The 26,515-nt window shown below is 44.2% G+C and overlaps 1 protein-coding gene across 1 annotated transcript in view; it reads left to right on the top strand.

Annotated features, from left to right (window-relative positions):
* LOC104083796 (inositol 1,4,5-trisphosphate receptor type 2-like) overlaps positions 1–25,839 on the top strand; it is a gene marked incomplete at its 5' end in the record, with an annotated part of 45,436 nt that extends 19,597 nt beyond the window's left edge. The window contains 4 exons of the mRNA XM_009587423.1: positions 1,016–1,181; positions 2,456–2,616; positions 23,941–24,102; positions 25,343–25,839. Of these exons, the coding sequence (XP_009585718.1) occupies positions 1,016–1,181; positions 2,456–2,616; positions 23,941–24,102; positions 25,343–25,429 (576 nt within the window). The remainder of the gene's footprint in view (positions 1–1,015; positions 1,182–2,455; positions 2,617–23,940; positions 24,103–25,342) is intronic.
* Positions 25,840–26,515: the final 676 nt, after the last annotated feature.

Below are 26,515 nucleotides of genomic sequence, written 5' to 3'. Positions count from 1 at the left end.
CATGAAGTCTGTAACCACTTACAGACTTTGAAAATTACCCTTGCCACTTAGCAGTTATTTAATGCTAACTACATTAAAACACTTCACAAAGGGTAGCACTGTTATCCCAATGAATGTGTGGAAAACTGAGAAAATCAGTGACTTCCAATTCAGTATCATGTGAAGAAAAGGACTTGGGTTTTATGTTCCTCCTCCTTACACTGAGTGTTGTCTCCTGTTTGCCACAGAACAACTTTGCTATTTTCAGAGGTGTCAATGGTAGTCCAGTCCAGCCTTTGCAAGAAGGAAAGTAGTTACAATGTAAAAACAAGAGTGTGATGAAATGGGGCGTATGAGCACGTGGTGTGTGTGCATGCATGTGTGTATGTATGTGTGTGTGTGTGTGCATGTTGTGTTCCCAAAAGACACGAGCTTGGTCTGCCCACTCTGAGCCAGCTTACAGCCAAATGACTGCATTAGCAGAGTGCTAAAACCATTAACGTGCCCTGCTTGGGCACAGAGTATAGTAGCCTGGCCTTGGCATCGTGCAAGCATGCTCCCCTGGTTTCCAATTGTTTGATGTGCAGACTTGGCATCAGTCTGGAGTATTTCACAAAGACATACCGTAAGCATATCCCTGTATGCCATAAGGCAGTATTAAGAAGAGCTATCATTGCTCTCAGTGGGTACTAGAAACTGCATCTCCCTGTTTCTGTACTGGCAAGGTAATTATCTTCAATCGAGCACTACACTAATGCATCTACACTGCATCCGATACACACGCTAGTCTCTCCTTCGTGCTGTGTGAATCAACGGAAAGGACAACAGGAGTCCCAAAGCGGTAAGAGCACATGAAGCCAAATCTTCCTTGCTTAGTCACATAGGTAGTCCCTCTCTCTTTCGGTGATAAGGCTATCAGAAATTGGCATATGAAAAGAAAGATGCATAGCTTTGCTTGAGCTAATGTGAAAATGTTGTTTAATATTTTAGAGGTGTGCTATTTTTATATCTTATTGCAACCTTATTATTGTTTCAGGAGCCCTTGTTTGCTGCGCGAGTTGTTTATGATCTTCTGTTTTACTTCATTGTCATAATTATTGTTCTAAACCTAATCTTTGGAGTCATCATTGATACGTTTGCTGATCTCAGGAGTGAAAAGCAGAAAAAGGAGGAAATACTAAAGACAACCTGTTTCATCTGTGGTAGGTGTTACTGAGCTATTGAGACTTTTGATGGGGAAAGGAGTAAAATGAACTACTCCTCAATAAATAAAGCGTGAACCCAAGGAGTGATTATCTTCTACAAGAAAAGTCTGTAAAAATATCAGAGTTTGGTTCCAAATCTATTCCCTCTCAGTAGGAAAAAGATTTGGTTTAGGAGTCAAAAGGTAGCTTTGCTAAAAGGTGGCTTCACAGTCTCCACCCAGGATCTGAGGGAGAAGAGCCGTGTCTCACACTGGCATCATCACCACTAATGGAGATGGTGCAGCTGCTGACTTTATTTCACAAAGTGTGATGCAGATGAAAGTACAGCTTGCTATTTCACAGCACAGTGCATTCCAGAAGGGTAACAATGGCAAAATCCGCTTGTTTCAGAAGGTGATATGAAACAGGGAACAAAAGAATTAAATGAAAATCATCCCCACAAAACCCACAATTAACTCGCGCTTATTTTGAGGTGCGCTCACAGAGAGGGGCAGACCTTCGCTCTCCCAGGGGACGTTAGAAATACCTTCTTTTTTTGTAGGCTGGGTGTTGTTCCCATGGTTGTACTAGCAGGGATGAACATTGTGCAGAGCACAACTGCTTTAGCGTCTGTGGAAGGCTCCACAAGAGATCCAGGGAGGAAAGCCGTAACACTGAGGGAAACATTGGTGAATCCTGTCCTTCCTCACTGTGGTATTCTTCTTCGGAGATTTGACCCGTTACAGGAAAAAAAAAATTCTTATGACTACAGCTCTGTAAAGACTGTGTGACTACAAAGCTGCAGAGACTAACCCTCGCTGCTAGGTTTAAGCGCACAAACAATCCCACTGCAGCTTAAGTGGGACTATTCACATGCTTGATGCTAAATACGTGCATAAATCTTTGCAAGATCAGGACCTAGATTGCACGCTGTGTGCTTACCAGTATACATTTAGAAAGAATCAGAGCCAAGAGTTGTAAAGTACTTTATAGCCCTCAGCATAGAAGGCAGTGTAAAACTGTAACATATTTATTATATTGTTATTGTTATTAAGAGGAATTATAACAAAAGAGAATAAACGCTGCGCTGAAAGAATTCTGTCAGGACTGCCTTCTGGCCTGGTATTTCTTGCCTGGCAGTTACTGTATGCGGTTATAGCTTTTAAATTAAGATCCTTCAAATTTATGATCCTTTAAATTAAGTTAGGTTCCTTTCTCTAACATATTTAACAGATTTGGGTATTTTTATGTTGAAGTTTATTTTTTTGCATTATGTTCATGTCTTTTTGCAGGATTGGAGAGAGACAAATTTGATAACAAGACCGTTTCATTTGAGGAGCATATAAAGTCAGAACACAACATGTGGCATTATTTGTACTTTATAGTTCTTGTCAAAGTTAAAGATCCAACTGAATACACTGGCCCGGAGAGCTACGTGGCGCAAATGATTGTGGTAAGTCAATTTAGGCACGTGCTTTATGCAACTGAGAGATGCTCCTTGCAGCTAGAGCAGAGAATATCTCTTTTTCCCTCTCTCTGAACAATAGGAGGTATCGATCTGTATTTTTAAAGATCTTTTCACCTGTCTTAGACAGTCTGCAACAAAGCCCAGTCGTAAACATAATGAAAAAGATGAAGGCACAGGCCATAGTCTCCGGTTTGGCGTTCGTGCTCTCATGCTCTGTGGGTTCTGCTGCCTCATTAGCCCAAACCAGGGGCAGAAGAGCATGCATCATAACATCTGCTGCTGCTCCGGCTTTGTCCAGTATCTCTGGGCTGCTGTCCAGAAAAATGACGTCTCCTGCTGTGAACAGTGAAACGCAGGGTCACTGTTGAGGGCTAGTGCTTTTCTCCTATGACTGCTCTGAACAAGCTATTGAAAAGACCAAGAAGAGCTGCTGCAGGGGTTTGAAGAGCTACAGAAACTGCCTCGTGAAGCAGTGAGAGTATGACTTGGATTCAGAGAGAGAAATTTGATGACACTGGGGCAGAGAGATGTTTGATTACATTTCATTTCCAGCCTGCCACCAAAGAGGGTTCATTCTGGTGAGAGAGAATGATGGATTATCAAAGCTGCCTGGCTTGGGGCTTCATTTTTGAGGAATTGTTCCTACCTGTTGGGATATTCTACTCCATTTTCTTCCCATGGACTTCCTGGCAGGTATTGCACTGCTCAGGGCCTGTGCCAGGGTCTGTGGTTGCAGAGCTGGCATATGTCTGAATCCCAGAGGAGGGTGTGCATCAGGCTTTGCTGTTTATGCATTTCTGGAGCCACATTTCTTATTGAGAGTATCTGTTCTGTTATCCTTCATCGAGCCTTTGATTATACATACTACCCAACCTCATTAGTGAAGTGCTGGGTGCCCTTTTAGTCCTCAGTTTAGCCACGGGGAAGATTCTTCTCCCTTCAGCTATCTTCAAGTCAGGCACCTGGTTTAAATTGATCCCAGCTCCCTGCCCTATCAGTGCAGAAAGCTGGGTTATTTATCCTGCCTTAAGACAGGTGTCTAGGATAGCTGAGGTGACTCACCCTGGCATTGCTTTTCTCACTCCATTGAGAGCCTAAGTGATTAGTTTAGACAAGATGCCTAATTGGGAGCTGGCTAAAGTTAGAGGAGATGACTCCCACCCACTGCGCAGGCTTACACAGAGCTTACCTTGAAGAACTTGCATTAGTGGAACGGCTCGTGTTTAGACAGGAGTGCATGCTTGAATGCTGCGATGAAATGGAGCTTTTGTAAGTACTGTTACCACTACATGGGAAGGTGGTGTGGCAGGTGATGGGAATTCAGTGCTTAGGTACAGAGGAACAGCCTATGTCCATGGAAAATTTGAACCGTCAATCTCATTGCCCAGCTCAGGGCATTTATACTGTCAGGCAATAATGGATCTACACTTCTACAGTATGATGGGAGAGATAGAAAAACTAAAACAAATGCTTGTATCCTCTGTTCCATTACAAGAAATTATTCATCGTGGCAAGTTGTCCTCTTACACATGAAAATATTTTAGCTTATCTCAGAAATGCACCTTAATTCGTGGAATCAATAACGTCTCCAGACTCTAGGGCTTGTCTCATATGTCTATTCCTTCTCTACTCCTCTTCCTCTCCCTGCAATGTTTGTATGATTTTAAGCTTTGTGAGTATGCATGTTAAGTATTAATGTTTCATTCCAAGGGATACATTAATATTCATAGTAAGCGTATTCATTCTGTGGCAGCAGTGGTTTGACTTTTCTGATGTAATTCACTAATGTATTTTACGCTTGCATTAATGGTGGGAACTCCTGTTTGAATATCTAAAATATTAACAGAAAAGCACCAAAACACATGTGACCTCAAGCACTGAATTGATTTCTCAAAGCCCCTGTTGCTCTGTGGCAGAATGCTGGTGGTTTAAGTGGTTAGTAGTAATCCAGATTTTGGGATTACTAAAACCTCTGGAGGAAGGCTTGTTTTTTCTGTGGGTATATATAAAGTTAATGGTTGTTTTGGATGATGGGAGAGGTACATATGGACCTAGAAGTGTAAAGCTTACATGGAATGGAAGAGGGAATGGAGGAGTGGGGAAGAAAAAGAGAAACAAATGTTTGAACAAACGACAAGTGGCTGGTGTGGGATTAGTAATTGTATTTTTGTGTAGTTTAAATTCCCCAGTACAAAATCTAGGGAAGGTGTGCTGCAGAAATACTAGTGCTGCGTAGCAGAAGCAACTGGAACTGCTTAAGTGAACAAAAAAGGACTCTTTCTCTTGGAGCCAGAGAGATTACTGTATACCACATGGTACAAGGAATATTAAGAAATGAAAGAAAATAATCTGACTCGAAGAGTGGAGTATTCTGGAAGTATGATATTCAACTGGAAGAAGAGATTTAGAGATACAGCTTTGCTTATGACCAAAAGAAGAGTCGAAAGGAAAACACTCAGAGGTAGTTTTGCAGCTGTCAGCCGTATGACCTGATGTAGCGTATGTGTTTGGTGTGTTTCAAACACAGCATGATAGTAATGAATGTAGCATGTGAGATGTACTACATTCCGTGCAGAAATTAAGCCTGAGGTTTTTGTCCTGAAGACAGAGAGAGAAGCTGATTTCAGACTTTGTGACGGACTGAAAGCTGAGTGACTATTCTTGTGATGCTGGGAGAAGTGACCAAGTCCCTGGTAAGAGACCAAGTTCTGGTTAGGATCTGGCACGAGAGAGGCAGACTTGAAATTAACCTTTCTCAAGGGAACTGGGGCTTGCCAGTGGAACTGACTCATTGCTGAATGGGGCTCACTAGGGGTGAATGGGAATACAACAAATATTTATAAAAATAAGGTGTTCGGAAGAATAAGGCAGTGTCAGGACCTCTTTGAAGGGGACAAGGTAGGATGAGATTTCACATTTCAGGTGATACAGAATATGGCTGAAAAAACTCCATGAACCATACTCCTGGAAAAGCTCTCTTAGCTCTACTAGTTTTTATTATGATTAGATACATCTTTTATGGCTGCTTCTGTAGCTTTAATGGATCAAACCCAAATTCTATGTTTTCACAGCCGGAATACTTACAGAGAATTTCTACCCAAATCCAATCTTCAAGGCTCAGATCCATCCTTAAATACACGTAGGTCAAAATTTTGGAGTATGCTGCAGTAACTTCTTTAATAGAAAGTAGAGTTTAGCTCCAAGTATCATCCTCACTACCCCTACAACTGTAGTTAGGAACCAATTATTATTTGTACTTGTCTACTACTGTCTTGCAAAGTATTGCAAAAAGTAACATTGGAGTGCTTATCAGTATTAACTAAGCACCAGGGAAAACATCTACAATTTCTGATAGTCTCTTTTCTCCATTTGTCCAGACCCATCAGGACCCAAAAATATGACTGTCTATATTATGACTTTCAGTCTTTTTTTATGTATCATTTGTCCAGCAAACAGTGAAGCATTTGGTTTGAAGGCTTGCTGATAGCGTAACTGGAAAAAAACAGGAATATTATGGTTTTCTTGTTTTGGAATGTTATTTGAAAAGCTGGGTGCCAAAAGGGATGGGAATTTTTTACGCATCTAATTTCACTTCCCCAGTTTTCCAGTTCAAGAGGGAGAAAGAAACTTATAGGTGACGTTGTACACACCCCTCACTCGAAGGCAATATTTTTGCAGGTTTCCAAGTTCACTTGTATTTCTGTTCCAGGGGTGGCTTGTTTCAAGGCATTCCCATTACCTTGCATGTCTCTGGCCTGAAAAGACCTTGGGGCAGAGGATTTCTTTTGCTTTCTTCCTCTGGAGCGTGGACATTGGCTGCAAACTCCTACAGTTCCCTGTGATTTTGATTTTCCCAGCAGCTCTGTATTTGCTTCAGTGCTTAGCATACTGCTCTGAGCAGTGACAGAAGTAATCAGTAAATACCTTTCATAAAGCAAGGTATTATTTTTTTTCTTTTTTTTTTTTCTTTTTAGAAAAAAGCATCAAGCATAAAATGTATTGTAAGACAACACACAGTTTATACACCTCCAGCTTTTCAGACAGTTACTTTATGCGTGGGAATAAAGCACTTCAGCTCTTCCAGTGATGCCCATTCTTCTTGCATACTATCTTATATCAGTTATCGGGTGAAATATTAATGAATATTAAATCAGGGCAGTAGGTTTTATTATTTGTTTGTTATCCAGGCCTCTTTTATGAAGTCAGACAGGTATTACACAATATCCAAAAAGACAGAAACTTTGAAAAGCTGGCTACATGCCTTCCATTTGTACTGAGAACCTGCATGAATGATTCCCCTATTGAATTTTCATTCCTGCAGAAAAAAAACTTCTTATCTGACCAGAAATACCATCCCTACCAAACCCAGAGAGATGCATATAACTTGTATTACATCGATACAGCAATCTTTGGATGTTCCTTGTGTCCATTTGTCAGACGAGACAGTTTAATGCGATAACTGGAACAGTGAAGGTTAACATCCAAATTTTTAGACTTCTCTTTTCAGAGGTGCAATTTGTACACACAGATTTCACCTAAGCTTTGGTAGCTCATGGATAAATGAAGGCAAAAAATGTAGATGATTAGTTACTGAATTTTTTGCAGCAAAACAAAGAGATATGAATTAGCCTGTGATTTGTGCCTCCATTCGTTTGGAAAAATAAAAGGCTATTGACATAGTAATTAAATTAATTATTTTGCCCATTGCAAGAATGAAAGACTTCTGCAAACGAAGCCCTAAAAGTTTTGTTCTCACGTGCCCTGTCCATAGCAAGTTTCATAATGGATTTTATCAGCATTAGTGCTACCTGTCATAACTACCTAATTACAGCACCTAATTATGTTATTACTTATTTACTCTAATTATGTAATTGGATGTAATTGGTGCAATTACATAACTCCTCAATCAGCTGAAAACTGCTCTAAAACCAGCCTATGTTTGTAAGAGTAAAGGATACTGCCATGCGTTAGACCATCTCCCATCTTTGGTGGGAAATTAAAGGTTTTGTTCAGCTGCCGTTGCGGTCATTGGGACCATGAGCCTTTTATATCGTGTTAGTATCCTAAAGTATTCCTTTACATCTTGTTTCATCTGTAAATGTATTTCTCCTGAAAGGCAAATTCCTAATCTTAAGTCTCTCTTCAGGCTACTCAGGATCCCAACACCTCCACTGAAATCAAAAGCAAAATTCCCATCAACATTATAAGGACAAAGTAGAAGAGACAGGTTGAGCAAGACCAGCCTGAAATTCTGAACAGTGATTTTCTTACTCAGTTCTTTTAAAAGCACTTTTGTGTCACAGCAATGACATGTCGTTGGTAATGTGACAAAATGTTTTAACTACTTCATTTTAAGTATTTTAAGGTGTCAGCTTTTTTTCATTATTTTTTGTTTTAAATTATTAAATAAAAGAAGTATTTACCAAATATTATCGCCATTTCCATGTCGTGAGAAAAAATGCATTCCCCATTTTGAAAAATTCCTGTTGGTTTGTGTTTTTTTTTTTTTTAAATACTGAAGTTTGAAAATTGATCTGAATTTAGTGCTCCCTTGAGCTGCTGCTGTTGTCTCTCTTCTTCCTACGTCCAGCCTCATGTTTTTTTTTCTATTAGATACCCAGAAGTGGGTATTAAATTCAAAAGCAGCACTGGGAATAATGCCAAATGAGCCATTGAGAAGCCTCACAATAGTTGTCATTCTGCCCATGCTGTGTGCTGGGCAGCGCAAGCCCTTTTCCCTCAGCATCCTTCTCTCTCCTGCCTCGCTGCTCTGCGTTTTGCCATGCTCCCACCTCGGGAGCGGAGGTGTGATGTGAGCCGTGGCCGTGTGTAGCTGCTCCCCGGGTTCAGGTCTCAGCAGTGATGCTGCGAGGTCCTGGCCAGAGTCGCTCCAGGTGGCTGTGACCTCCCAGCGCAGCAGCAGGGACAGGGGACAAGCTTCCTCCTGGAGCCGGAGTTGCTTGCGTATAGTCCCTGGCACACCCATGTGTGGCCTGCAAGGGGATTTTTGTCATTTTAGCCAACCTCAGTAGAAGTAGCTGACTGTCAAAACAGCAGAAGCATGAGCCAAGCGGAGCCTGCAGAGCCAGGCAGCTGTGGGTCGAGAGCCTGGCTGCCTGTCCTTTCACGCCTTGGGGCAGTGAGAGGTTGTCCCAGGGTTGGTTAGTGAACGTAAACTCATTTCACTGATGCCAAATCCTGGTGTGCACCCCCAGCCTCGGGTCCAACGTATTCAGTGGCCATCCCCGAGCAAACCATGGGGGACCCCAGCTCTAGAGGAGGCAGGTCCAAAGGAAATACAGACAGGCAGGGTGAAGGCAGTGAAAAACTGCCATAAGGAAAGGGGAAGAGCAAGCTGACAGCAGGTGGGCGAGGAGGAGCGGGGTTTGTGGAACAAGCTGTTCTTTACTGCTGTCGATTTTTGTCAAAGAAGGTAATAAAATAATACGTACTAAGAGGGCTGTTGACCTCGGCTCTTAAAATATAACTTCTTTGGAGAAGAAAAAGTTCTGACATCCAGGATTTTTCTGTTCTGTTATCTATCGTCTTTTTGAATTTTGGGGGCAAAAGTTTTCCCTGCTAATTTTTATCTCTAGTCTATAGATATCCTTACTACATCCGAGGATTGCTAAACACAGTACGGGTAGAGAGAATGACCTAAACCAGAGACATGTCAATCCAAAGTAACGTGAATGCTGCAGAAGGGACACTCTGGTTGTCAGGAAGACACTCCGGGTGTTTTTCACATGCACTCTGGTGATTCATCCTAGCCAATTTAAGAAGTTTCCTCCCCCAGATGTCCACCATACCCTTCTGTTGCAATTAACCACAACAATAGCAGAGGGGGGAGGACAAGTGATGTGTTTGTTCGCTCTTGAGCTTCTGCAGTTCGCAGCCCCGAGTACTAATGTGAAAATTGATGGCCATTGAAGTCACGCCAGTCTGAACTGCACTGGTTGAGGAGAGGACACACTACTGATTCTGCTGCCTCTTTATAGGTAGGATAGTATCAGCAGGGAGAAAGGGCACACAGCTGAGGAGAGGGGTGACCCCTTCAACTGCTACAGCTAAATCTGCCAGGGATGGTGAGCTGCGGTTCTTAAACTGGCTCACTATAAATAAACTGTATTTTTAAGGCTTCTTCATTATCATAAATTCTAGTTCAACATGAATTTTCTGATCTGGCAACTCACAGACTTGAAAATGCTTACAGGACTTGTGCGCACAAATGCTCTGCTGGAGTGGGGCATGGAGCTTATAACTTTTGGGAAGCTAATAATGCTCCCATTGTTAGGACTGATTTATTTTACTTTTTAAAACTGGCCTTCTTCCAAAAACTAACAGATGTTATCAAAGCAAAACTTGCAAGGATGAGATGTATGTACATATCATTAAGCTGTGCAACTTTTTCGTAATTACTTTTAAAAGACTGATATGATGCATGTCACATTATGAGTAATTGCTTACCATGGCAGTAATACCAAGAGCACAAAAGCCGGCTGCTAAATAAGATCTGAGGTCTCTCTGACAGGCTAATTTCCTAGGAAATACAACGTCGGTTTTGTCTGCAGTTGGGTTTTCATAAAATAAGCAATTAAAGAAATATGCCTAAATAGATGATTTACTGCTCGCATTTTTTGTTGTGCTCAAAATAGAAGAGCGAGCAAGAATGCAGCTCTCTGCATCCTTCCACATGGACACAGGCCCTGTGGGGAGTTCAGGGCTTTGGTTTAGGTGCACCAGGTCCCAGAGAAAGTTCTTTTTCTGCCTCAAGGTCTGCCTGAAATTCACAGAGGATCTCAGAGCTATTGAGTGGTGATACAGTCACTAAAATAGAGCTGTAATTGTGCTTCGCACAGGTTCAGCCACTGCTTGGGTATATGAAGGGAGGTCCCTCTCCCCTCATATACCCACGTGTTACCCAGTTTTACATTTACAGAATATATTGAGGCGTTGTCGTTTCTCCTGCTGCTAGGTATTGAATTATTTTTCTATTGTTGCTTTTCCTGTTGTTCAAAAATAACATTCATTTCTGTAGGTAGTCCATTGCTAATTTTGCTTCTCTCTACAATTTTGCCTCTACATTATTATCTTATAGAAGTGCTAAACACCTCCCTCTCCACTTCATAAAATAAGCAATTACAGTAACGTGCCTAATTAGCTGATTTCCTGCTCACTTGTGTGTTACTCAAAGCATGAAAAGTTAGCATCATGTGAGGACTTTGCATCTTTGCACAAAGCTCCTATTCTATGAGAGAGCTGAGCATCTTCTTTTCTACTTCAAGAGCTCTGCATCTTCCAGAATGGGCTCTTTGGTACGCCATAAAGAATTTAGTTGGCCTGCTTGGCTAGGTGATGTGTGAGGTAAGGGCGAATAAAGGGAAAGGTGGGCTTCATTTGGTACCTCATTGTAAAAACTTGAGGTTTTAGCGGCTTTAAGTTTACCTACATTTTTTCCAGACAGGTAAAATTAATTATCCTGTTGCTGCTTGAACGGGAAACCACGGATCTGATCCTGCCTCCTTAGAAATGATGCCATTAGCTGGAGCGGGAGAAAGATCGGTATCAACAGCAGGTGCTGCAGCACAGGCAGATTTGCTGTGTGTAGCGAGGGTATGGTGATAACCTTCACCCCCCTAGCTGACTCGGTGAAGGAATGGCCGTGCCATTGCGTGGTGCCCTTGTCCCTGCTGCCTCCGTGCTCAGCCCCTCACGTTCTTGTTAACTCCTAAAGGGACAGGTCCCAGCACCAACACAACCCTGTCTTTTTTCCTCTTTCCTTTGAAATCACTTCTGAATAAAAAGCTGCAATCTAATTGCAAGTTAGAGAGTGGAGCCTAAAACTCCCCGAAAGTACATTCATTTGGGTTTTTTCCCCCCGAGGTCTGGAATTGGTGGTTTGATACTACCCAGCACTGGTGGTTTTGGCTCTCTGGTATTGTGGCTCAGTTGTAAGCTTAGCTTGATTTCCTCTGTGTTTGAAAGATTTGGCGACCTGTCTGTTGCCCAGTATTTAGGCTTCGAAGACTGATGTTGCTATAAAGACGGGTTCTGCCTTGATAATACAGTGTAGTCACAGCCTCCTTGTCCTCCTTCCAACTTCAATTCATTCAATTTGCAAATTAAAATAAATGAGCCGAGTTGGATTCCTGTTTGTTTGTTTGCTGCTGGCCTTAAAAACTCGAGGAGGGGTCTGGACATGAGGCTGTGTTCCTTGAAACTTGCACATCCCCACGAACAGCGAGTGGAGGTGTTCCAGCTGGAGCGCCCTCAAGCCGAGCAGCGCTGCTGGCAGGACACGGGCTGCGGTTCCCTGCTGGAATCCACTCCCGCCTTGACCTGCCAGAGACTAGAGCTGTTAACTTTCCAGGCAGCTTGCAAAAGCCATCTTTTATCCCTTTGTTAAAGAAGCATGTGGCCTGAGATGGATCTGTGTGTGGGCAGACCTTTATTCTGTGATTTCAAATCATGGAAAGGCTCTCCAAGGCACTGGATAGGCACCTACTGTTGCGCTTAGAATCCTGGCGGTAACAGAGCCTTGATTCTCCTGGGACTGGCTGTGTATGGCTTTGCCAAATGAAAACTGGGCCTTGACTGGGGTCACAGATAGTGATAAGAAGTTCAACCCCAGGGGAACAATATGATGAGCAGATCCCAAAGCGTGTAAACCGAATTCATTTGATTTTGCAGTACGGGAGAAGCAACAAACAAAACACTTCAATGCTCTTTGAGAATATTATTGCAACATTTGAAAACAATTATTGTTCTTTGTATTACAGTGGTACTAAGCTTCTGGCTTCTTGAATGGGAAAGAGACTTCAAAATTATCCACAGCCAAGGCAGATAACTGCAGATGGTGAGGAAAGGAAGGACTATGGGTTTGCCCAAAGACATGAGGGCAATTAGTAAGAGAACTGGGAGATGAGTTTGAGGTTGTTGCCTTACCAGGAACACCATTTAAAAGTAAATAAGCACAACTTTGGTTGGACTCCAAACATAGCGGTGAGATTCTGCAAAATGTAAAACAGGGAAAGGCTACAGAAAATGGTAGTTCTGCTTCTGAGTTCTCACAGTTCAGAGACAGCAGGATTTGGGGCAGTTGAGTGCAACATTAGTGTGAGCTTGTTTTACAGGGTGTTACAGATATGATGAAGTTACTTGTTTTCTGTATCTGTCATGGGAAGAAAAATCCACCAGCCCATATGACTCTGTAATGCAGTATTACTCTGCATTGGTAAGTTTCTACATTTGTATAACTTTGGTCTCATAGTGCCATTTATCTTTTGGGATCAGCTTTATGAGATTTGTGTCAGGTTTTTCTATTTGGTTGCAAGGCTAGTTCAGGGAATCTTCTCCCTTTTTACTGTGGTGGATGTGTGTATGATAAAAAGCTAAGATTGCATCATCCTTAATAAAAGAGAAGATATATAGCCTAAAGAAATCTGATTAGTTGTAGAGAAAGAAATCAATCAGGTTGGCAAATTGTATCTGTGGGACAAAGTGCAAAATGTTTGTTTCATACAGTATTTATTGAACAGATTTGTTGAGAAGATGGTTAAAAATGCTCTACAGGAAAAAAAACGGGAACCATTTTGTTCAATTTAAATGACATTGATGTATTTTTTACATCATGAAATCTTGCAATATTACCAACAACAATCCCTGATAAAGTACTTTACACAATTGCCTCACAGGGCATTTTGAGATAAAAGTATATATCGGAGATTGTAAATTGGCTGCATCCAATTTATATATAATGGAACCCACTACAGCCATCCTACGAAATTCAATAGATCAGGAATCACATTACACTTCTGTGAGTTTGGGGTAGTAGGAGCTTTAAAGAGTCTCCAAAACAAACAGGCAACTTTAAATCATGTTTAATGAACCCTGTGTATTTTATACACATGTGATTAAAATGTTTTGTGTCTGTTTTTCATTTTGCTGGGTGCTGCTGGAGGAAAATTGTAACTCCAGGTTTGTGAAACCGATCATCTGCTTGTTCTCAAGAGAAAATGCATTTTAATTGAACAGAGCGAACCGTATTTAAATGCTGAGCTGAAAAAAACAAAGAAAAAGAAAAAGCAGATCTGTACAGAGGATCCATTTCAATATGTCCCTAGCAATGCGAGTAAAAGCACTAAATGAAAATGTAGTATAGGCAGATAAAGGTTCACAAGGTACCATGGTGGTTTTTCCTTTTATTGATCTATGCTGGCAACCTCTGAAAACAGCGCACAGTAGACATGAACCTGAACGAATAGACGTTTCACCTTGCGGGCCTGGTTTTGCTGGTTTCCACCTATTTCCCAAAGGGAATAAAAGTGCTCTGTGCTTCCCAGTAGGCAGGTGGCACCTTGTGGGATCTGCCTCTCACCCAGCCACAGCCAGACCTGCCAAGGGACCTCTCCATGGCCATCGCGTCTGTGCGGGCAAGGAGTTGTGCTCGCCGTGCAGAGGAATGTACAAAACCCATGGGCAAGCGTTTGAACAGAGCAAACGATTTGAGAGCAGGTTGACAGCGTTCAGGCCCATAAGGCTGAAAGGTGGCCATTGCTTGGTGTTGTTTTGTCAAGAGACACTTCAAAGAGAAACCTAGATCTTTTTCCTCTCCTCTGACTGATACTCGAGTATGTGCATTTATGCACGTGTATGGTATGTGCATGATCACGTCATTGCTTAACAAAACAGTTCTGTATAGCCCATTGGTAATAGGTAATAATTCTTGTTAATTTTAAAAGAAAATGTTGTTCTTTAAATTGTCCTTTCATACCGCACCATGTGCAGAATACATCAGAGTCAAAACGGGCCCAAAGCAGGAACATTCAGATCAGGATCCAAAATGCCTCGACTCTAGCAGTATCCTAAACCAGAACAATCACGGTGCAATCAGCGAAGCTCTGCCTGTGTAAAGCTGAGAGCAAGGTCAAGTCCTGAGCCTCTGAAAAACGAGTCTCCAGCTGAGTCTTTATATTTCCCAACGATTCTGTTACACCAAATTGAAGCTAAAGCTAGGAAATGGACAGTACTTGCAAAATACAAGGTGACAGGACCAGAGAATTAAAGCTAAATGTGAAAAAAACGCATAAATTTCAACAAGTATGCGCCTGAATCCTGTACTACAAAAGATAGGATGGAGAGGTCACGGTTTGGAGTTTAACCATAGAGTCAGACCCTGATCCACTGGATCAAACCAGCACTTACATTGACAAAAACAGGTCAAAATTTGTGGTGTTCTTGCCAGCTGAATGGTAACTGTGTCTCTAAGGAGCGGACAACATCTCTGTCCCCAGCAGCGGCGTGATACTATGGGGTATGTTTACATTGCAGTGGGATTAGTGCCCTTGGCTTTTGCCTGGAGTTCAGTATCTGGAGTGCGCCTGCTAGCATGTTTTGCAAAAGAAAATCAATATTAAAAGGAGAACAGGAGAAGGGGGGCTTCAGCGTGCTAGTGCAAGCAGTTTGATAGGAATGGCAAGGGGCGGGAGGAGCATCGTAATTCTGCTCACTTGAAACGCAGTCAACGGGAAGCAGAAATACCGTTACCGTTCAGCTAGGCATGAGCCAGTCTGGCAAACGAATGGTGAATTTGCTGAAACGATGTTGGGGGCAGCGAGGGAAGGAGAGGGAGAACAAAGTTAGAGCTGCGGGCATTTTGGTGGCGGCGGTGGGGCTGCATGAGCAGCTCAGCCCCTCTGCTGTGACACGGCTGCCTTACACGGTGCGGCACTAAGAGGGACCGCTCTCGGCACTGGAGGGGCCGACCCTGCGGGATTCAATAGCGGCTCCGCAATGAGCTGCGAAGGAGGAGACGGAGAACTGCCAGGTGCCTCTGCGCAGAGGCTGCCATTGCATTACGCTGTGCTTCCCCCACTGAGACAGCTGGAACTAAACCAGAGCCTCCCATGCTGCCATTAAAAGGTTCTTTTTTTAAGGACATGTGCACTTAATGTCAGAATATTGAAACCATACCCACGTGAATAAAGTTACTAAGCCAGTGATTCATTGCTGTTTCAAATCTCTATCTAGCCACAGTAAATTTTTGCTCAGTAGTGACAGTCTGTGTCCACATGCAGGCTATGATTTACAGTTCTGCATTTTGTATCAACAACATCTGTTTAACAAAAGAAAAAAAAATAAGCCAAGAACATTTATTTTCTAATCTCTGTACCAGATGTTGTTTCGTTATGCACAAGATCCAGGGATTATATCAGAAATAATTTCATTATTTTAAATGAATAATCTGAAGTGTTTTTCCTAAAGCATGTCCTGTAACCACTAACAACATAAAAACATAGGAATGTGGAAAAATAAACCTGTGTTTTGCACAAATCTATAATTATATCTATTTTAAGGGTACAAATATTAAGCACCAAATCCTAGTGTTGGGATTCTTGAAGATTTGCAGAAGAGAATATCAGTTCTCGGGGTTATGATAGAGATAAGGTGGCAGAGAGCAATTGAAACAGCAGAAGAAATCAACAGTTGAGAAATGAACATGTGCCGCAGGGAAGGGAAGACAAAAGAGGCAAACGTGGCTTCGAGGGGAATAGTGCTGGGGTGGGATACAAGCTTAGGCCCTCCGAGCACACAAAAGTTGTGCCACACAACTCTCGTGAGTCCCCGGCCGGCTGCGGTCCTTGCACACCTGCGGGCCCCCCGGGTTCCCCCCTGGAGGGGGGCTGGAAGGTGCGGTCTCGGTGCGCTGGTGACAGAGCTGCTTAGTTCGGTTTCTGCTTTCCACCTTCTGGGGTAAAGTTGCTCGGGGCCGAAGCAGGATCGCTTCCCTCGACGTGCTGGCTGCGCTCTCGCTGGTGCAGCCCAGGTCGTGGTTGACCTTTTTCACTGAAAGGGCATGCTGCTGTCTCATGTACTTAGCATTTGCATATGGTTTTGCCCACAACAATAGTGCAAGATCACACTCAAACTTAGGGTCTCGACTGTAGAAAATTATTTTCATGATTGTTTCCATTGCTTGGAGGCTAATGCCAACTCCCTTAGGTGTGTTTGATAAGCAGAAATTTTGGGGTGTTTGTTCTTGGAAAAGCAGGATCCTTTACAGAGTTTCAAGCTGAGTATCAAAACTGCCACATACAGCATCAGAGAAAAATCTTCGCAATTTGAGGTTTATTATCATTCCTCGCCATAATTTTTGCAAGGATATCACAAGCGGGAATGCTGATACTGAAACACTCAGACATTTACAACTGACTGGCCTGGATATCAGTCTTGAAGAACTCGCAATTATTCAGAATTACGGTGATAGATTCTGTTGCAGCCCTCAAAAACATTCAGCCAAGTTAAAATGAAAGTAAATGCATCAATGCTGCTAAAGCTGACGGTGGGTCTCTGTTATGGTTCCAGCCTTCTTTCAGGGGGAAGCAGATTTCTCTGTTTTTCCATGAGCTGTGGAAGCTGTAGCATGTATCAATCCAGTATAGACCCAGCCAGACCTATGAGTTTTCTCATTGCATAAAGATTTATCTGTAATTGCCAAGGTTTGTTTTTATTTTCCTTGAATTACTGTTGTGGATGCATATAGATGCATAACAATTCCTAATTTCCCTCCCTATATTTTTGTACAGCACAGATTCCTTATCAAATACAGTCTTAACATTAAAGTGTCAAACAGGATTTGCAGAAAGCTATTTGGGTTTGTAGTTTAGGATGAACGTTTATCAAATTGTGGATTAGCTGAATCATGCACTGAACCAAATTATTATTGTCTGTGATTAAATCACAAAGTGGTTATTGTCCTGTGTCATCTAAAGCACAAGATAGTTTAAATCTTTAAAATCCCTTTTTAAGGAGGCTATAGGAGCTACATAACTACAGACTTTTAAGACCAGACTCTGTCTCTAGGCAGAAAAATAATAGCTTTCAAAAGGTCCTTTGGACTGATCACTCTCTGCTTACGCGGGCAACAGATCTGGGAAGGGAATGGATGGACTTATTTATGTTTCAGACATACAGAATAATTTCTCAGTAAATAGATCTCTTTGTACCCAGCGCTGCACTATTTCTTCAAGGTGCTAGCTCAGAAAAGGGGAGTGAATGGCTTGTTCGTTCTCGTGTCTGAGAGGACACGAGCTACCTGCCGAAGAGCAGCAGTGCCGACAGCATGTTTGCCTTCGTGCTGAGGCACGGGTCCTAGGGTGCCACCGAGTCGCGGAGGGTGAAGCTGTGCCGTGCTTCCCGGCAGTGCCGCTCCTCAGGCCTGGAGGCCACAGGGTGACCGGCGGTGGCTCCCCTCAACGCCGGTGCAGCAGGGTTTTACCACCCCAATGGGCACTTGAGAGGCTTCAGTCTCTCTCAGGCTGTGGGAGGCTTTTACCAGGCTGCCACGGTGGTTGCTGCTCATTGCACACCAACGAACGTGTGTTGCAGGGTGGGATACCACGAACCGCCCAGCGCAGCACACCAAGGCGCTGGTAGCAAACCTTCATGGCGATGTCCATGTTCCTCTTCTGCACCGTCTAGCTGGGCAGCTCAGAGGGCTTTAAGCATACTTGTCTTCTCAGCCTCGTTATTAGGTAACAAATAAGCCTCCTGATGGCCGTCTCGCTCACCTCACTGAGTCACCAAGGAGCGAATGATCTGTGCCAGAGGGGGGAACGGTGGGCTGGGGGATGCGGAGGCCCCTCTCCTGCTCTGATCCTTGCAGCTGGGGAGGTCACAACCCAGGAGGAGTCACGAGCAGTCATTGCCGCTTTTCTTTTTGAATAGGTAGGAGGGAAGTCCTAAAACGGCTTGTTTTCATGTTGCAACAAGGGGTCACGGGGTAGAAAGGGCTAAGAGGCGCTGCATTAGAGTCTGCTGGAGAAATGAAAGTCTGGTACAGCTGACGGTGGCGTGGCGCACTGAGCCCATGGCAGTGGCATAGGCAGAAAGTATGCATTAGGCTGCCTTCGCTCCTCTGCTTCATCCCCCTCGTTCTACTCTTTGACCTATTTTCTCTCATTGTTATCTAGTAATCTATTTTCTAAAGGCTCAGCCCAATCTTTCCTGCTGGTTGCAGCTGATCCATCTCGCTGCTAGCCTGTGAAACCGGCACCTCCTAAAGAAACATCCCTCTGCCAATTACTCCGGAGGCATGGATTCAGCTCAGCGTGAGAGCTCAATTGAAGCCAGTTGGCTGTGCCAACAGGACAGGGATGGCTTGAGAGAGACTTTTTACAAAGTATAGAAACTCTGAACAAATTTCTTCAGCCTTTTCTTCATCCATGCTCAACTGAAGCTAGCAAAGTCAGAAAAATGGCAATGTTTTACCAAAGGGAGGACTTAGCCCGTAGCTCTGCCCTCCCCCTGGAAAGCCCACAGAAGGGAAGGCGAAAGTTGCATAGAAAACTCCAGGAGGCAAACACAGACTTTTGCTCTGAGCATGCCTCTCCGAGAAGAAGGGTTTGAGGTTTCTCAGAAAACGTGAGTAGCAAATCCTCTAAGCCCTGTGATTTCTCAGGCACGTGCCCTGGCCGTCGGCACCTCGCAGCTAGGTGTACCCAGAGTACCTTGCAGAGAGGTGTTCGCCCCGGGTGAGCTGTGATTCCCGCTGGAGTCCCGCCAGCCGGAGGGGGAGGACGGAGGGAGCGAGCGTGCTGGATTACCACACGAAATGTCTGCTCTGCTCGTGTGCAGTCTCTTTGGCCGGCAGCCTTTTGGCTAGCCCCACCTGCCTTTTTTCCTTCTTTTTTTTTTTCCACCCAGCTGAACTGACGGAGAGGAGGCTGCAGCTCCTTTCTGTCCCTGCAGCCTTCCTGTCTGGCTGACTCTCTGCCCTGGACACATATGTATACTTAAATACGAATTTTGTGAGGCACACGTTATGCTTGTGAAGGGAGTGTGGTGCGGGAAGGTGCTGTGATCCGTAGGTGGGCTGCTGCGGTTGGGCTGCGAATAGCTGCTATTCTGTGCAAGAATGGAATAACAGTAACAATACACTGCGTTCAGCCCCGGTTGTTTAGAAGGAAGGTTTCAGTACATTTTAACAATTAATTCTGTGTTCAGTGGCTGCTTCGTTTTTAAGCGTCCCATCCACGCACCTCACCCTTTGCGAGCTCATTTATGCTCGAGTTATGTCACCTCGCGCTAATCTGGTGGCTGTTGATTGAGTCCTGTGACAGCTGTTTGCAGAGGTTTGCCCTGCTCCCTGCCAGCAGCCTACCTCCCTCGTCCAAATTACTGCTCAGTTCCGGGCCAGGTTCAAAATGTCTGGGTGAGCTCTAATCTGGGCAAAATGGTTGGATTTCAAAGACTAATAGCTAACTAATAGTAACACCCTGCAAAATCCCATCCCCACACTAGTCAAATAAGGTAAAGCAGGAGTGCACCTGCAGTGTAGAGGAGGCATGTTACAGCTTTAACGTGTGTTAGTTGGTCAAGGTGAACCCTGGACCGAGCCCATAAACATTTAAGTCCCAGAACAAATGTTTGGGGTTGTACAAACATGTTAACTACTTTCAGTTAATTGGCAAGCAACTACCTTGAAGTAAAAATAGCTTTCCCATAGCTGAGCAGTCACAGAGTGCCTGTCCCCCCGTGAACACTTACAGATCACTAAAATTTTCAGCAGAGGAGCCTTGTCCAATTTCTGGAGCCTTCTGGATCCTGGCAGGTTTGTGATCAAAAGTTTTTTGTCCCCAGCAGCAATTGCTGTTTGTTTGCGGTATAGACTCAGCAAACAGGGCTGCGTGCCAGGCGTAATTTTCATGCTGCCCTTTAATAAAGTTCTGCAGTTCATCATGCAATGAAAAAATAAGGTAATATTGACCGGCAAAAGCAGGCAGGTCAGCAAGGGAATATACCTACTGCATGCACTATCATGGAACTGTCGGTGAAAGCTACGTAAGTATTTTTAACTTAAAGACAGATTGGCACGCTAGAATGTGTTTCCTACTGACCTACTGAATTTTGAATCTTTCTGATACTTTGCATGACAAAGATACACAGCTGGACTGGATTTCATTAGATGTACATGCAGTTGAGAACCAAGAAGCAAAGTCCTGCCTGCACCCAACACAGCACTTGGGACTACCAAGTGAGAGACCTGTGGTCAGCCGTTTGACCTGTTGCCTCTCTGCTGCTAGGAAAAGCTATAGAAGTCAGTAGCATCTTTTCATGAGATCTCCGGTCCATGCAAACCTATCACCTTCTCATTGAACTTGGATCAAGTCTTTGCTTGATCCTCCACAACATTTTGGCAAAAAATGCCCAGATTTTCTTGGTCTGTAACTAAACCACAACGGGGTTTCTTTCTTGGGAGAGATTATCACAGCATTGCTGGAAAGGCAAAGCTGGGCACACGTGAATGAATGGAGTCTGCCATTGAGTTCCCATGACGCTGGGGCTCGTGGTGGCCGAGATGGGCTGGCACGTGGTTCAGAGTGGTTCCAGCTGAAGAGCTGCCATCAGCACCGCAGCGTCACGTGCCAACAGGTGAGGTGCTGTGTGCTGTGTCCCTGTCTTCAGCTGCTCCTGGTCATCCCTCTTCCCAGAAAGTATAATGTTGTGCCGAGGAGGAGGGAAGCAGGTGACGCTGGGAGCCTCAAGAGAGGCAAGCCCACTGAGCTGGGACATCTGGCATCTGCACGGATTTGTGTGGTGTTCCTCTGGACGTTGCAGTGCGGTGGAGGGTCAGTCCTCAAAAATCTTTCCAAGGCAGTCAGCGGTCTCTGCCTTGTGTCCTGGAGAAGCGAGGGAGTGGCAGATGGAAAACAAAACTAGCAAAGTGCATTTCACAATCCTGGCAGCAGTACTCAGCAAATAGAAGAACCGCAATGATGGAGTCTCAGATTGCTCTCCCTGTGCAGTCTGGCTTTAGAAACTTCGGCATTATGGTGAGCCTTGCCAAAAAGGGCTCTTAGCCCCTCAGCTGGCTCCTATGGCCTTGTGTTTGATATCTTCAGGTGCTTCAAGCAAGAGAAGCTGTAATGGGTGCAGCTACCAGAGCTTTCCAGGAACCGTTCAGATACAAGTGCAGCTCTGTTCACTGTAGCTTCTTTGAATTCACTTTCTGTGCCTGTAGTGGCAGATGAATTTGCTGGCAAACGTTTTGCAGAAAAAAAGGCATTGATCCAGAAAGGCACTGTGCACAAACTAAGCTTAGTATAAATGAGTACACCTGTGCTTAACACTAGGCACGTGATGAATAGGCTGTTAGATCCCAGCCAAAATAAATTTAAAATAAATATTGGAGCATACTCGTAGAAAATGAATGCTGGTCTTGTAAGCAGAAAAGCATGCAGCAGAAATAAGAGTCTACCGCTCCGTGTGTCCGCTGGGGATATCCAGCAGGGAGGGTCACGTACGCTCCTTTCGAGCTCACCAGCGGAGCTGGTGAAAACAGGTTTTGATTTGAATGAGTTATGACCCATTGAAAATGGCATCATGCGTAACCACAGTAAATTGTCATAATGAGATCACGAGGCTCAAGAAAGTGGGCAGTGAGGAAAGAGGCCTCATTCCACCAGTGCACACGGCTGAGTGAGCCCTGGGCTGCAAAGTGCAACAGAGGGGCACGGTCTTATTTCCTGAACATCTTGTCGTTTTAGCGACAGGACCAGAGGTTGCACAGCCGGACAAAAACTCATTAGAAGTTTTGAGTTAAAAAGAAGAAAACAAGCGAAAATTCTTATGGCTTTGCATTTAGTCTTATCCAGGGTAACAGAGGGGACTGGGCTAACGCAAATAGGGGAAAAACATTGAATACCGTAAGTGCTTCCATGCTTACCGAGGGTTAGCTTGGTGATTTCTAAACCATGTTGCTGTAGGAGGGGAGGGTTTGGTGATCAGGGCAGAGCAACTACAGTTGGAAAGCAACTCTCTCTGGAAGCATGATAAAGCTGTATTCGCTTGGTGCATCCCCGGGCTCACAGCTCTGCCAGGCCAGCCCGTGTGGAACCTGCTCACGTATGGCTGCCCTGGGCTGCCCAGCTGTAAATACTGCAGAATCATCGGTGGCGTTTGTATTTTCATGGTGAGGCAAAATCTGAGACTACAGTAAGTTCGATGCACTTAAAACTTTACCGAATACCAAGCCCAGACAACATAAGTAGCACAGCTCTTGCCTGCCAGGAGTCCTGTAGGTGGACTTCTGGAAATAACTCCTTTATTCCTCTCCTCCTCTCCTCTTTTCCTCCTTTTCTTTTCGATACAGTGCTATTTGTGTGGGGCCATTCACAGTGCGGGAGTCTGGAAGAAACACACTCCAGCTCATTCTGTTTCTCTTCTAAAGTTATCAAGTGCACGTGTCCATAGAGGCCCGTTGCAAACCACCATGCATATGATCTAACCACATCCTCCCGCTCCCCCCAAGGTGGAGGGCAGAGGTGCGTTGGTGTAACGCATCGCCAGCTACAGGACCTGTCTCTCTTGTCTTGTGCCTTAAGGCAAATCGGGTTGCTTGCCACATGGTTGCCACTCCTCCTAGGCTTGCACCCTCCAGTCTCCTCCATGTGATATGCTTTGCACACAAATATCTGTGCCCTCGAGCCATGGAGACAATTCAGGCTCATACTGATATGCAGCACCTTCCTGACTCGTATCATCTATTTACAGTATTTTTATCATGATTAAATTCATAGCCTGAGTCCATGAATAGAGAAACACCCAATTCAGTGCTGTTCCACGCAGTGTTTGGTCCTTAGCAGGTTAGCCCTTGGCCATGGGGTTGTGCTCTCATTTGCCTAAGGTGTACAATCTGAATAGCACGCTGAAGCCTAAACCATTCCCAGGACCCCAGATCTTCTCCTGTGGGCAGCTGTATTCAATCCAAGGTCCCTCTGCTCTTGCAGTAGGCACGCTCCAGGCCAGTCTGGATAGGACTCTGGCTTGTCTTGTTTTCCTGATGTTGGCTCGCTGACATTGCTGCAAGGACAGCTGAGGTAGATGGAGGCCAGCCAAGCTGAAGAGACAGCGGGGAAATGTGTCCCTGCATACACTTTAAGAGCAAAGCGCGGGGAGCACTCAGGCTTTCCTGGTGCTAGCGTACCAGAGAAGTCTCCCCAGAGCTGACCCAGTGGGCGTTTCTGCATGCCAGAGCCGCAGATGAATGTGCTGACACCACCCTCGCTGCAATACAGGTGCAGCTGTGGGGAACCAAGATTTTGCAGTTGGTGCCATCTTTGTAGCTAAGGAGAACCGAGAACAAAAATGCTCGTGTAAAATACTTTCTGAATTTACTGCTTCTTAAGCTCGCTTGCTGCGTGTCATCCACTGAGTAGAAGTCCTTCTGAGTTTTCGTTCTCTGGGCTCAGCTTAGTAACACTGCATAAGCCCCTACTAACATTACTAATTTTTCTAATACCCATGTAGGAGAAGAATTTGGACTGGTTCCCTCGGATGAGAGCCATGTCCCTGGTTAGCAATGAAGGCGACAGTGAGCAAAATGAAATCAGGAACCTGCAAGAGAGGCTGGAGTCAACCATGAGCCTTGTAAAACAGCTTTCCAGTCAGCTTGCTGAGCTCAAGGAACAGGTAAGTGTCCTGCAGTGGGTAGCAACCTAGGCGCGTGTGGGTGAACGCGCTACCTTTCATCAGGTCACAGTTAGGACAGTGTTACAAAAGAGACTTTTGTCTTAGAAAGGTTTTATCTTTCCTTCCAGTAAGCTTTCTGAGTAGATACGCTGATACGGGTTTGGAGTGAAATTGTACTCCGTTAGCAACAGCAGAGAACAGGTAAGGAGAAAAGCCAAAGGGGAATTAGTTATGAAATCCTCCCAGTGAGTGTGCGAGGACAGAGGGAAAACTCCAGAAGTGATCATGGGCTTTGCATATGCAGGTACTGCATAACCCGGCAATAAAAAAGACGCAGCGTCAGAAGTAGCTGCGTAGTGATGGGGATCAGTAGAAAAGCTTTCTGAACTTGGATTTTTTTCCCCCACTAAAAATATCAACAGTGCTGTTGTGAAAACAATTTGCTGAGCCTGTTGCTTTGCTTGTGTCACCCTCGTCTTTGTGCTCCTCCCGCGGCTCCCCCTTCTCTCCTGTGTGGAGCACAAGCTGCTGGCCTCCCTTAAAGCCCTGCTCCTGCCTAAACCACCTTACGTGTTTTCTTTCACTTCGGGATCAAAAGGCCAGCTCCTTTTTTGCTGAAGATGCTGGTCACCTCTGGTTTGCTCATTACAGTTTCAGAAAAGCATCTTTGTGTTTTCTTTGTGGGAAGCGCTTCAGTGGCATCAACAGAATTATCTAATGATCCCCCTTCAAATCCTTCCTTAAAACTCTTTTTCCCTGTGAAAAACTCGACAAAGGTTTAGGCTGGATGTGCTGAGACCCTTGCTTATTGTGCCTACCCATACTGTCCTGGTGGGTTTTTTATCTCCCTCTGGCTGAATCTGTTCTCTCCTGGCTTAAATTTAAACTCTCTGGGGCTGGGACCATCTTTTAATTCTGTGATTGTACAGCACCAAGTGCAAATGCTGACCCTTTGCAGGGCTACACAACACCATAGCAGCACAAATAATACGCTGTAAGACCTGCCGCTGGGTAAGAATAATGTACAAATGAGAATAAAATGTCCATACTTTGCCGGAAACAGATCTCCCACCTCAAAGGCATCTCTTACTTGTAATTTTCAACGCTGAAGAAAAGGATTCCACTCCCTGTTGTTTTGCTTGTATGTATCTTGCTCTGTGACTGCTAAATAATAATAAAAAGGAAAAAAAAAAAAAGAAAAAAAATTCTCAACTCATCTCTCTCTGCCTTTCCACCTTAGATGACAGAACAAAGGAAGAATAAGCAGAGGCTGGGCTTTCTTGGATCAAACACACCCCATGTGAATCATCACATGCCACCACCCTGATACCACGGGGAGAAGCCGTGACTAGCCTTTCATCAGTATTCCTGCTTTATTATAGAATAAAAAGCTGAGATTGAGAGGAGTGAACAGTGCCTATTGTTACAAAGTTAAAAACAACCAAGTGCCAAGATGTTAAGTGGTTTAGCTCTGGGAACAATTTGTAGCTGTTTTTCATGGCTGAAAGGGACCACAACCTAGAACACGAGAGATACAAGGGAGCTCGTTTGTATTCGTTCACGGGGCCCGACTCAGCTGCGTTTGCGCTCTGCAACTCGATGGCTTCGACGTGCGATGGTGGTCGGGGCAGCGTTTGGCCGCGTCCTTAGAGCTGCCTTCAGACTTCTTCCTAAAGCGCTGGGATAACCAAGATGAGCAGAAGAAGGAGAGGTGTTTATTAACGCAAATACGACAGCCTGGTTCGGAATCTATAGAAGTTCGTTTCTGGCTTATTTGCCAAATAGCAACATTAGTCATATTCGCTTGGCATTTACTATTTTTTAATTACCGTAAATATGTCAGTTGAGTAAGCAATAATGTTGCTTCACGTAACTTCTTCTAGGAGGGAAAGGGGAGAAACCTCAAAAGACTGAAAAAAAAAAAGAAGAAAAAAAAATAGAAAAAGAGTTGCAAAGAGAAACATTAATGCTTTTGAATTTTAGCTGTCACCATGCAATTTCTTATTTATAACATGGAGCACAATGGATCTACAGCTGTGGGAATGTTCTGCACATAACACTGACAACATAACTGGAAGTGATTTCTTTCTCCTGGCTTCAGATGTTCTCGATTAATGTGGCCGTGAGATTTCACATACTGAGGAGTTAAACTGTGTTTTAAATTCAAGTTCCAATGGAGGATTCAGGAAAAAAAAATTATACCTGTAGTTTGAAGCGCGCATGGGATTTTACTTTTTTTTAAAAAGCTTAGAAATGTCTTTCTGTATGGAGCTGTAATGGTGTCATTACCTTCCATAAACTCATCTTCAGCGAGAGTTAACTTGAGTAAATAAGCCAGCTTTCTTCTGAGCTAAAGCCCGTGGGCTTAGCCTGCCTTTGCCCACCCTTCCTCTTTCAGGGGCTTGCAGGAGTG

This window comes from Fulmarus glacialis, unplaced genomic scaffold, assembly GCF_000690835.1.
Source record: "Fulmarus glacialis isolate BGI_N327 unplaced genomic scaffold, ASM69083v1 scaffold9701, whole genome shotgun sequence".
Classification (NCBI taxonomy): domain Eukaryota; kingdom Metazoa; phylum Chordata; class Aves; order Procellariiformes; family Procellariidae; genus Fulmarus; species Fulmarus glacialis.
This window is presented reverse-complemented; position numbering and strand designations above follow the sequence as displayed.